Source organism: Anomaloglossus baeobatrachus, chromosome 9, assembly GCF_048569485.1.
Source record: "Anomaloglossus baeobatrachus isolate aAnoBae1 chromosome 9, aAnoBae1.hap1, whole genome shotgun sequence".
Classification (NCBI taxonomy): Eukaryota; Metazoa; Chordata; class Amphibia; order Anura; family Aromobatidae; genus Anomaloglossus; species Anomaloglossus baeobatrachus.
Genome location: NC_134361.1, coordinates 223,534,486 through 223,547,995, shown reverse-complemented (window position 1 = coordinate 223,547,995; position 13,510 = coordinate 223,534,486). Strand labels below are relative to the sequence as shown.

Sequence of the window (13,510 nt, the reverse complement as noted above, 5' to 3'; positions counted from 1 at the left end):
CATGATCAGGATGTGCTGCAGTTTCAATTATATCAAGGACGTCATTTTATCTTATTCTCAGAGAGCCCCTTTAACAGGTGCCAAATTAACTCCCATTCTTTTCAAGAACAACATAAGTTAAAATATTTTGAATACGTCACAGCTGGCTTATGACTTAGGTATGTGTGATACAGCTCTTGTAGGTTGAAACGTTGGAGCTGTAAATCTTCAGTTTGCAGCCCGTATTGCTACAAGATTCGGACGGGCTGCGGTTTGAATTATATCAAGGACATCATTTTATCTTATTTTCAGACAGCCCCTTTAACAGACACCAAATTAACTCCCATTCTTTTCAAGGACAACATAGGTTAAAATATTTTAAATACATCACAGTCAACTGATGGGTGAGGTATGTGTGATACAGCTCTTGTAAGTTGAAACATTGGCGCTGTATATCTTCAGTTTGCAGCCTGTATTGCCATATGATTCGGACAGGCTGCGGTTTGAATCAAGGACATCATTTTATTTTATTTTCAGACAGCCCTTTTAACAGATGCCAAATTAACTCCCATTCTTCTTAAGAACAACATAGGTTAAAATATTTTGAATACATCACAGTCGACTGACGGCTGAGGTATGTGTAATACAGCTCTTGTGAGTTGAAATATTGGAGCTGTATATCTTCAGTTTGTAGCCCATATTGCCACATGATTTGGATGGGCTGCGGTTTGAATTATATCAAGGACATCATTTTATCTTATTTTCAGACAGCCCCTTTAACAGATGCCACATTAACTCCCATTCTTCTTAAGAACAACATAGGTTAAAATATTTTGAATACATCAGTCGACTGACGGCTGAGGTATGTGTGATACAGCTCTTGTGACTTGAAATATTGGAGCTGTATATCTTCAGTTTGCAGCCCATATTGTCACATGATTCGGACGGGCTGCGGTTTGAATTATATCAAGGACATCATTTTATCTTATTTTCAGACAGCCCCTTTAACAGATGCCACATTAACTCCCATTCTTCTTAAGAACAACATAGGTTAAAATATTTTGAATATATCACAGTCAACTAACGGCTGAGGTATGTGTGATACAGCTCTTGTGACTTGAAATATTGGAGCTGTATATCTTCAGTTTGCAGCCCGTATTGCCAAATGATTCGGACGGGCTGCGGTTTGAATGATATCAAGGACGTCATTTTATCTTATTCTCGGAGAGCCCCTTTAACAGATGCCAAATTAACTCCCAATCAATCTCAACAGAATTTTGCAACAATATAACTTGAGTACTGACTTCCACCGCTTTTATGATGCTTTTTGCTCCTCATTTGAATAGGGGTTTGACTTAGGCAAGAAAAGAGTGTGGGTTAACAGGTAGGGGGATGACATTTTGCAAGTTATGGAAAGGTGCAGCTCCCAATGGTGCAATGTTTAGTTCCGTACAACCGATTACAATGACCCGAGCATCGTGGCCGCACGCCAAGTCGGCTGGCAAACCATCTGTTTATTTAGCTTATTGGGTTATTCATGGCCATAATATCACAGGATGTAAATGGATCAACCGCCACATGGGGCCATAAAGGCAATACAGCATCTTTTTCCATCTACATCATCAGCGTCTTACATCATAGAGTCAAAATCTACACGGACGGGTTCCTAAATCCACTGTAGTAGCAAAACCAATGCGGTGTACCTAATCAAGACCAGGGCTACGCACTCAAACATCAAATAAAAAAGCTCCAAAATGTTCTTACCCTGTGAGTACGACGACAAAGTCCATGACGTTCCAGCCGTTCCGGAGATATGAGCCTTTATGAAATACAAAGCCTAAGGCGATGATCTTGATTCCAGCTTCAAAACAGAATATGCCAATAAAGTATGGTTCAGTATCGTCCTGCAAAAGAGAAAAGACAATCCTTAATGGACCCAGTGATTTGTACACCAGTAATAGTAACCGAATGTGCATTACACTCTGAGCTCAACAGCCAACGTCAAGGCGTATTTCTTATATTGGTTGCAGGTCTAAGAAAATACATCTAAAAATCGAGATTCTCAGCAAATAAAAAAGGCTAGTTTTATGTGAGCCCAACAGCCAATGTGAAGACGTATCTCTCATGTTGGTTCCCTGTCTAAGAAAATACATATAAAAATCGAGATAATTAGCATATAAAAAAGCCAGTTTTGTGTAAGCCCAACAGCCAATGTCAAGGCGTATCTCTTATGTTGGTTCCCTGTCTAAGAAAATACATATAAAAATCGAGATACTTTACAAATAATAAAAGCCAGTTTTATGTAAGCCCAACAGCCAAATCAAGGCATATCTCTTATGTTAGTTCCCTGTCTAAGAAAGTACATATAAAAATTGAGATACATAGCATATAATAAAGGCTAGTTTTATGTGAGCCCAACAGCCAATGTGAAGACATATCTCTCATGTTGGTTCCCTGTCTAAGAAAATACATAGAAATATTGAGATACTTAGCATATAATAAAGGCCAGGTTTATGTGAGCGCAACAGACAATTTCAAGGCATACCTCTTATGTTGGTTCCCTGTGTAAGAAAATACATATAAAAATCGAGATACTTTGCAAATAATACAAGACAGTTTTATGTGAGCTCAACAGCCAAATCAAGGCGTATCTCTTATGTTGTTTCCCTGTCTAAGAAAATACATATAAAAATCGAGATACATAGCATATAATAAAGGTCAGTTTTATGTGAGCCCAGCAGCCAATTCAAGGCGTATCTCTTATGTTGGTTCCCTATCTAAGAAAATACATATAGAAATCGAGATAATTAGCATATAAAAAGACCAGTTTTATGTAAACCCAACAGCCAACGTCAAGGCGTATCTCTTATGTTGGTTCCCTAAGAAAATACATATAAAAATAAAGATACTTAGCATATAAAAAAGGACAGTTTTATGTGAGCCCAACAGCCAATAGAGCCAGGAGTGTAACTATAGTGAGTGCAGGGGTTGCGGTCACACCCTGGTTCTGAAGCTAAGGGAGGCCCATTGGGTCCTTTTGGCCTAGTAGAAAAGATCAACACTGTTAAAGTGAATTTTCATTAGGGCCCCAAATTTTCAAAATACGCCACTGAATATGGTCCAACAATGAGGTAAGTGATAGGTTTTGCCTAAAGGATCAGGTGCTATGCCTCTCCGCAGTTTATTATTTTTTTATTACTTAACTACAAACTTATTCTCTCTTTGTGTGCAATTTTAGTATCCAATTTATTCTGTATGAAAACCCTTAGAGCCAGGAGGGTGTCCTCTAGTTACCCCATTAAAGACTCCATAAATCCATACATGTCTCATTGTGATTTAACAAATAAAGAGACAGTTGCAGTCTGAAATGCTAAGATATGCTAACAATGAATATTGGAATATGAACATGCATTGCTGCTGAAAAATAGCATACTCAAAATATAAAAAAGCCAGTTTTATGTATGCCCAACGGCCAACTTCAAGACGTATCTCTTATGTTGGTTCCCTGTCCAAGAAAATACATATCAAAATCGTGATACTTAGCATATAATAAGGGCCAGTTTTATGTAAGTCCAACAGCCAATGTCAAGGTGTATCTCTTATCTTGGTTCTCTGTCTAAGAAAATACATATAAAAATCGAGATACTTAGCAAATACTAAAGGTAAGTTTTATGTGAGCCCAACAGCCAACATCAAGGTGTATCTCTTATGTTGGTTTTCTGTCTAAGAAAATACATATATAAATCGAGATACTTAGCAAATACTTAAGGTAAGTTTTAGCTGAGCCCAACAGCCAACATCAAGGCGTATCTCCTATCTTGGTTCTCTGTCTAAGAAAATACATATAAAAATGGAGATACTTAGCAAATACTAAAGGAAGTTTTATGTGAGTATATGAGGTGTATATCTTATGTTGGTTTCCGATCTAAAAAAATACATATAAAAATTGAGATATTTAGCATATAATAAAGGCCAGGTTTATGTGAGCCCAACAGCCAATTTCAAGGCGTATCTTTTATGTTGGTTCCCTGTGTAAGAAAATACATATATAAATCAAGATACTTAGTATATAATAAAGGTCAGTTTTATGTGAGTCCAACAGCCAACGTCAAAGCGTATCTTTTATGTTGGTTTCCTGTCTAAGAAAATACATATAAAAATCAAGATACTTAGCATATAATAAAGGCCAGGTTTCTGTGAGCCCAACAGCCAATTTAAAGGCATATCTCTTATGTTGGTTTCCTGTCCAAGAAAATACATAGAAAAACTGAGATATTTGGCATATAATAAAGACCAGGTTTATGTGAGCCCAACAGCCAATTTCAAGACATATCTTTTATGTTGGTTCCCTGTGTTAGAAAATACATCTAAACATTGCGATACTTAGCATATAATAAAGGCCAGTTTTATGTGAGCCTAACAGCCAACATCAAGGCGTATCTCTTATGTTGGTTCCCTGTCTACTCAAATGGCTCTCTGTATTAAAAAAAACTCCACTTTATGGGCAGATAGGAACTTGCTAATAATAATTAAAATTGCCTGATTAGAAGGAATGCTCAATCAAAAGAGATCAGTACACAGGGACCCAACATATCAGATACGCCTTGACGTTGGTTGTTGGGCCCACATAAAACTTGCCTTTTTTATATGCTAAGTATCTCAATTTTTATATGTATTTTCTTAGCAGTAATGCATATTCCTATTCCTATATTCATTGTTAATACATCCTAGAATTTCAGGGTGCAACTGTCTCTTTATTTGTTATAATACATTTCCTGTTCAGTATGCATCTGTTCACACTTAGGAAGGTGAAGGTGTTAGGAAGTGCCATCAGTCTTTTTACTGTGATTTAACAATTTAAGATGTCACTCTGATCCCATGTATAGGTTTTACTTGCAGTATCGCAGTTGACCACGTGGAGTGCTGTTAAGAAGAATCATCTCTATGAGTGAAGGAGCTCAATGATCCTCCTCTTGGACCGATATAGTGGAAAAATTGAACAGCGCCACCTAGTGGTAGAAATGTTTAGTGCATCATTGCCGAGGAAATGAATGATTTGATGCCGGTTGCACCTCCTCTTATACATGTATGTGCAAGGTGTCTGATCACGCTCATAAAATCTGCGGTTATGGGCAGTTTTACAAACAAAGTAAAATGATCCCAGCTAGCAATAAATATTTGATACGCTCCAGTATTGATTATATGCCTCATTTAATTCACATCCATCAGAAAAGCCTCTGTGCCAATCTGACTTTTCTGAGCACCGATGCAAGGCATCAATAGGGGTTGTTTAGCATAAGTTCCCGCCAGTAAAATAGGTATATAAAGCATAAATATATACATACATAACGCATCACTTTATATTTATCTTTTTTTTTTTTTTTTTTTACGCAGAGCAGCAGCTCCAGTCACTTTCAGGAAAATTGCAAGGTCATAATGATGGGTTTTGATGATTTTTAACCCTGCTAATGAATGTGTTTGCATCTCGGCCGTAACGCCGCGCGTCCCCTGAAATTATCCGCTCTGACTCACAGGATCTGAGCCGTCGCCTCCCTTTCGTTTCGAAAGAGTATTTATAAACTTACACTCTTAAGAATGGAAGTAAACAGTATAAAAATAAGTCTAACGGTTTAGTCAATTACATTTCTTCAATTTAATGAAGATCAGGCAGGTTTATTTTCAATATGTGAGCCCAACAGCCAACGTCAAGGCGTATCTCTTATCTTGTCTAAGGAAATACATATAAAAATCAAGATACTTAGCATATAATAAAAGCCAGTTTTATGTGAGCCCAACAGCCAATGTCAAGGCGTATCTCTTATGTTGGTTTCCTTTCTAAGAAAATGCATATAAAAATCGAGATATTTAGCATATAAGAAAGGCCAGTTTTATGTGAGCCCTACAGAAAATGTCAAGGCGTGTCTCTTATGTTGGTTCCCTGTCTAAGAAAATACATATAAAAATCGAGATACATAGCATATAATAAAAGCCAGTTTTATGTGAGCCCCACAGCCAAATCAAGGCGTATCTCTTATGTTGGTTCCCTTTCTAAGAAAATACATATAAAAATTGACATACTTAGCATATAAAAAAAGCTAGTTTTATGTGAGCCCAAAAGCCAACGTCAAGGCGTATCTCTTATGTTGGTTCCATGTCTAAGAAAATATAACAATCGAGATATTTAGCATATAAAAAAAGGCCAATTTTATGTAAGCCCAACAGCCAATGTCAAGGCATATCTCTTATGTTGGTTCCCTCTCTAAGAAAATATAAAATACGAGATATTTAGCATATAAAAAAGGCCAGTTTTATGTGAGCCCAACAGCCAACATCAAGGCATATATTTTATGTTGGTTCCCTATCGAAGAATTACATATAAAAATCAAGGTACTTAGCATATAATAAAAGCTAGTTTTATGTGAGCTCAACAGCCAACGTCAAGGCGTATCTCTTATGTTGGGTCCCTATCTAAAATTGACTGATGAAAAGAAGTGCCCAATCAGAAGAGCTTCTTCCAGGAGATAAAAAGGATCAGAGGGATTGAAGCTTATCTTTCCTAATGTGCCAGGCAATAGTTATACAATTTGGGACTATGAAGTCACACTGACTTGAAATGCTGGACCTTGTAGTTACACCACAAGTGTATAGGATACGTTTGGAAGTGAGCAGGTTAAAGATTTCATTACTCTACAGATCTTAACTTTATTAATCATGTTATTGCTTTCTCCTGCCCTGACTGTCCCCCCCCCCCCGCGGGGAAAGGGTTAATGCAATTTGCGGCTCCGCTGAAATGAAAGCCTCTGTAAGAGGTTCAGGCGTGATGGGAAGGAGCTGTTTTCTTCTGGAGAAACTTTATATCAGAAGGTAATTTGTGACTGTTTTAAGTGGCTGTGGCAGGGATGAAACCCACAAGCTATTAGCGAAGGAAGAAAAACGAAATAAGAAAAAAAAAGGAAAGATAGCGTTTATGTTTCAGAGCGAAACGCGCGTGCTCCGGCAAAAAAGGGAGTGTATGAGGGACGGTACAATCCCATTAGGCTGTGTTTGCACAGTGCGGTTTTGATGCAGATTTTAGCACAAATCTGCATGTCTATCTTTATGCCAGCAAAATGTCACACTAGGTTCGGGGAAGTACCAAGGGAAGGGAAACCCTGTGTCTAGGGAAGGGGTAGATGATGACCCCCTGACCAAACCTATCACTGGCTGGGGTCCCTCACCACCCTAGATAGGTTCCACACCTATGCACCAAGCTGGATACCTGACCCTGAAATAGCCTCTAGGTAGGGAATGGATGGGATGAGCGCTTAGTCAACCCCACTAAGCTCTAAAGAAGACACAGGAAGCACAATAGGGGGAAGTGAACAAACAATTTATCTCCAGATGACTGAAGGAGAGGAACTGCAATAAAACAAAGTTTCTCCAGATGTACAGTACAGACAAAAAGTTTGGACACACCTTCTCATCTCTAGAACAACTGTTAAGAGGAGACTTTGTGCAGCAGCCTTCATGGTAAAATAGCTGCTAGGAAACCCCTGCTAAGGACAAGCAACAGAGAGAGGTAGAAAACGGGTTTTCAAATGCCGCGCCAATGATCACCAATCAGAGGTATCTTTATTGTTGCATAGGTCTACGCGTTTCAGGAGCTCAGCTCCCTTCCTCAGGAGCGTCAAAAGTAAGACAACATCAAATCCGTTTTCTACCTCTCTCTGTTATCTGCCTTTTGGGTTGCTGCTGCCGTGGTCTATTTCTACATGCGATTATAGTAGTTGTGACTGTCACAACTACACTTGGTGAGTAATAGTGCTCCCCACCCCCCCGCCCTGCCCATATTGGGGTAAGACCCTATTGCGCTTTGTTTTTCCACAGCTTTTCTATTTAAGGACACGCAACAAGCAGAAGAGACTTGTTTGGGTAAAGAACACAAGGAATGGACATTAGACCAGTGGAGATCTGTGCTTTGCTCTGATGAGTCCAAATTTGAGATCTTTGGATCCAACCACCGTGTCTTTGTAGAAAAGGTGAACGGATGGACTCTACATGGCTGGTTCCCACCGTGAAGCATGGTGGAGGAGGGGTGATGGTGTGGGGGGGGCTTTGCTGGTGACACTGTTGGGGATTTATTCAGAATTGAAGGCATACAGAACCAGCATGGCTACCACAGCATCTTGCAGCGGCGTGCTATTCCATCCGGTTTGCGTTTAGTTGGACCATCTTTTATTTTTCAACAGGACAATGACCCCAAACACTCCTCCAGGCTGTGTAAGGGCTATTTGACTAAGAAGGAGAGTGATGGGGTGCTACGCCAGATGACCTGGCCTCCACAGGCACCAGACCTGAACCCAATCGAGATGGTTTGGGGTGAGCTGGACCGCAGAGTGAAGGCAAAAGGGCCAACAAGTGCTAAGCATCTCTGGGAACTCCTTCAAGACTGTGGGAGACCATTTCCGGTGACGACCTCTTGAAGCTCATCAAGAGAATGCCAAGAGTGTGCAAAGCAGTAATCAAAGCAAAAGGTGGCGACTGTGAAGAACCTAGAATATAAGACATATTTTCAGCTGTTTCACACTTGTTTGTTAAGTATTTCATTCCACACGTGTTAATTCATAGTTTTGAAGCCTTCAATGTGAATCTACAATTTTCAGAGTCCTGAAAATAAAGAAAACTCTTTGAATGAGAAGGTGTGTCCAAACTTTTGGTCTGTACTGTATACAAGCCGCCTGCTTGCACTGAACACTTGTTAAGGGTATTAGACCTATCACCAGCACAGAGTAAGGGAGAATGAGGGTATATAAAGATATCAAGGAAAGTGCTGATGACAAACAGCTGAAACGGTGAGGAATTCCACAGGGTCCTAAAGGGAAAGGGAGGAAAACCAAGCAGAGGATATATATAGAATACCAAATACACCAATCAGCAATCATAGAAGGTCAGGGAGCAGTTTGTGCAGCCAAACGCTGCGATCTTCTATAGCCGGACACCACAGGACTGTCAGTCACCCGTGACACAAAGTCAATGAGAATTCTGAAGTCTTGTGCCCACATTGCTTTTTTTTTACCGTTCAGATTTGATGCAGAAAATAATCAGCAGCAAGTCAATTGTTGGTGCATTTTCTTAATGTGTTTTTAGCCCTTCCACCCATTGATTTCATTAATAAAAATGCATGGCACAAAAGGAACCAAAAATACACAAAAAAATGCCTTTTTTTGTTACGTTTTTCTGCCTGAATGTGTAGATTTGATGCAAAAAATTTCTGCACCAAATCTGCAACGTGCGCACACAGCCTTAATCTGGTTTCTGGATTTCTCAGTAGGAGAACTGACAAAAGATCCACAAAAAGAGCCAAAATCAGGCAACCTCAACAGAACGCAAAGCAAAAAAAACTTTATGTGCATCCCTGTAACAATATTGCTTGTGGCATTCAGATACTGTGCTTTTTTACACAGGGACATCAACTGCAAAAATCTGCATCACATCTGCAAATGTTATATAACAGAATTGACGTGCTCCGGATATTAAATCTGTGCCACATCGTGTGGGCCTTATTGCATATGTGCGGCTATTCACACCGAAAAGCAATGCACCCGTGTACCCTTAAAATGACCAGTAGATATTTTAAGGGTAACTACATCGTATATCCTGCACTTTCACCACTTTTCCTCTCTACAGTATTTATCTTTCATTTTCTCTGTCTGCCTCTGCTTGTTTCCTAACCCTGCTCCTCTCTTCCTTCCCCCTCCCCTCTCCATAGAGTATAATGGGCTGGCAGTCTGTGTTAAGCTGTTTTACATGATAGATTATGAATTCAGGGGGAATGGGAAGAACGAAAAAGCAGGGGCATTACGAGGGTGCCCATGCCAGCACCTATTTTGCTGCTAGGACACGCATTCAGCTGAAATATATTGCTGTGCAGTGATCCACCGGGTGCCTGCACCGCAATACATGCTGCTGTCCAATCAAAAGCAGGGTGCTGATGTCAGCGTGTCAGTCACAGAATGCGCATAGCAGTGACGTCATGCATCGCCCATAGCAGGCTGAAGTCAGCTGCCAGACTCAGCTCCAGCTACACAAGTGGGCACTGCACATCGTGGGAGTGAAGGAAGGTGAGAAGAATGGGGAGGTTTTAACAGCAGCAGAACAGGGAACATTATTACAAGATGGAATCAGTATGAAGGATCGTATACCAGGAAGCGGCCCAGGATGTGGGACATTACACCAAGATTGTGGACATTATTATTGGAAGGGGCCGATGATGGGAGACATTATACTAAAAAGGGGCCCAGGATGGAAGACATATATTACTGGAAGGGGCCAGGATGGGGACATTACACCAAGCTTATGGACATTATTATTGGAAGGGGCTGAGGATGGGAAATATTATACCAGGAAGAGGCCCCAGGATGGGAGACATTATACTAAAAAGGCGCCCAGGATGGAAGACATATATTACTGGAAGAGGCCAGGATGGGGACATTACACCAAGATTGTGGACATTATTATTGGAAGGGGCCGATGATGGGAGACATTATACCAGGAAGTGGCCCAGAATGGGAGAAATTATACTAAAAAGGGGACCAGGATGGAAGACATATATTATTGGAAGGGGCCAGGATGGGGACATTACACCAAGCTTGTGGACATTATTATTGGAAGGGGCTGAGGATGGGAAATATTATACCAGGAAGAGGCCCCAGGATGGGAGACATTATACTAAAAAGGGGCCCAGGATGGAAGACATATATTACTGGAAGAGGCCAGGATGGGGACATTACACCAAGATTGTGGACATTATTATTGGAAGGGGCCGATAATGGGAGACATTATACCAGGAAGTGGCCCAGAATGGGAGAAATTATACTAAAAAGGGGACCAGGATGGAAGACATATATTATTGGAAGGGGCCAAGATGTGGACATTACACCAAGCTTGTGGACATTATTATTGGAAGGGGCTGAGGATGGGAAATATTATACCAGGAAGAGGCCCCAGGATGGGAGACATTATACTAAAAAGGGGCCCAGAATGGAAGACATATATTACTGGAAGGGACCAGGAAGGGGACATGAACATTATTATTGGAAGAGACCCATCAATAAGAGACATTATACCAGGAAGGCGCCTAGGATAGGGACATTATACTAGTAAGAGGCTAAGGATGGGGGACATTATAGCAGGAAAGGGCCCAGTTTGGAAGATATTATTACCAAAAGGGTACCAAGATGGATGACATTAGTGCAGGATGGGGGACATTATTATATTATGGGTGGGGCACCAAGTACACTTTTATAGGATTTAGAATGCTACAAAGGCCCATGAATCTGAGCAAGATGAAGGTGGGGGCCCAGGTCCAAATTTTGAACTGGGGCCCATCGGACTCTACTTACGCCACAGGGAAGAAGTATAAGTGGGAAGCAAGCAGATTTCTTTGATAAGATGTATTACAAAGCTTCTTATAATCACATGTACTATTGATTTATGGAAAGATTTTGAAGCTACAATTTTAGGTTTCTACTGAATGACTGCAAGTAAATTAATGATATAAATTAGAAAAAATATATGGGAAAATGCACTAATGAATTAGAACTGAAACAGCTTTATTAATGGGAACCATAATGCCCCATGTGTGTGTGCTGGAAGATTGCCATGTGTCACGCTCAGACAAGGAAAAGTCCGCACCACAGAGGGATGGAAAGGGAGAGGAAGGACCTGATGATACGGAGTGAGGGTCGGGGCACCTCCTGACACTAACCTGTGTCTGACCCCTGAGCTCTCCTGACGTCCCTATACGAGTCCTTCCCCTTGTCACTGTCACATGCCTAGACCCTTACTGTCCCTACACTCACCCTGTATAGTGCCAAGGCTGGTGAGTGCAATAGAAATCACCAGAACTACGGTATAATAAAACACAAAGGAAGGAAGACATACAGGGGAATATAGATGAAAGGATAGGCACCAACTCTTGCAGCCAAATACCAGAGCTGCAAGTGCTAGAGGTCAGCAACCTAACTGCTGCAGCCAAGTACCAGGACTGCAGACAGCACGGTTTCAACAGCTTACATAGACTTCCTCCTTCAACGGTGGTCAGTTCAGAATGATTTCTATAACCGGCATCAGGTGATGGTACATGTGACTATTTAAAGGGAAGGGAAGTGGTCACAAACCGGCTGCGCGTGAGATGGACTAATAAGGAACTACCAGCAATTAAAGACTCATTAACCCTTGCTGCACCAAAAAAAAAGCAAATAGGGTCACACAAGGCAATGTGAGACTTAGATCTCAAATCTGTCACACGTCTCCCCAGGGACAGGAGACCCTCGTGACACCATGTGGATCCAATCTCCAATCTAGAGTGACCTCACATCAATATTAGTATGTGTTTATATGTGAATATCACTTCTCGGGTGCCGAAAATCCAACCCAAAAGATCTGATTTTAATGGTCCTCAATGGTTATGGTGACATTTTTGTAACATGTGCACATATGTCAGACTTTTTATTTGCCATCAATGAGATATAAATATGAATGGAATATTTGCAAAAATACCAAAAATATTTCTTCTCAGCATCAGATGCCCGGTCAGCGGTCGCACTGTGCCCTGGCAGCTCTAATAGCAGTATGGTATTCTGTGCTGCGCTTAGTGATTAACCCAAGTTCCCAGCCAAAGTACCACCTGCTGTTGCGGGAGGAATATTTTGGTGCCTGTAAGAAAAACAGGGCAGCAATAACACAGTACATTTCAATGCAGACATTTTCATTCCAAAAGATGAGTCAGGAGATGACGGCCTATCCGAAGCTCTGGTGTCTATCCTCTCGGTGCCATTCATAGCATGGCACAGCGGGGGTTCAAGTGCTAATCCAGTTAATGGCGAATCGCTCTCTTTTCGTAACAAGCTACAGCTTTGGGGTTTTCCTCTTGCCTTTTGTATGAGCCCATAAAACAGATTGTTCTCTGTAATATCCGAGCTGACAATACTAATCAAACAGCAGAAATTATTCCCTTTTTTTCCCTTTGTCAGAAATTTAAAGTGGGAACCACATGAGGCTCGTGAACCCTATTAAAACCGGCTTCCCACTTCGCAGAGAACTTGCTGCCATATAGCTAATACATGGGTACTGCTGACATAATGCAGGACGGCACAAGGACATTCGGGACTAATTATATTTTGGGCACGGTAATGGGCACTGCCTTTGCTCCTTCCCAGCCCAACCATCATCATTGAAATCTTAGATGCAGGAGCGTGACTGTAAAGGGGTCCAAGAGGTATGGGGGTCTATTTCTACCTCCAAGGTATGGGGTCTATTTCTACCTCCAAGGTATGGGGCCTATTTCTACCTCCAATGTATGGGGCCTATTTCTACCTCTAAGGTATGGGGCCTATTTCTACCTTCAAGGTATGGGGCCTATTTCTACCTACAAGGTATGAGGCCTATTTCTACCTCAAAAGTATGGGGGCCTATTTCTTCCTCCAAGGTATGGGGCCTATTTCTACCTCCAAGGTATGGGGCCTATTTCTACATCCAAGGTGTGGGGGCC

The 13,510-nt window shown here is 41.0% G+C and overlaps 1 protein-coding gene across 6 annotated transcripts in view; it reads right to left on the bottom strand.

The window, feature by feature from the left end:
* CACNA1B (calcium voltage-gated channel subunit alpha1 B) overlaps positions 1–13,510 on the bottom strand; it is a 391,414-nt gene that overhangs the window by 351,159 nt on the left and 26,745 nt on the right. For all 6 annotated transcript variants that reach the window (XM_075324631.1, XM_075324630.1, XM_075324633.1 and 3 more), the window contains exon 2: positions 1,744–1,883. In XM_075324631.1, the coding sequence (XP_075180746.1) occupies positions 1,744–1,883 (140 nt within the window). The remainder of the gene's footprint in view (positions 1–1,743; positions 1,884–13,510) is intronic.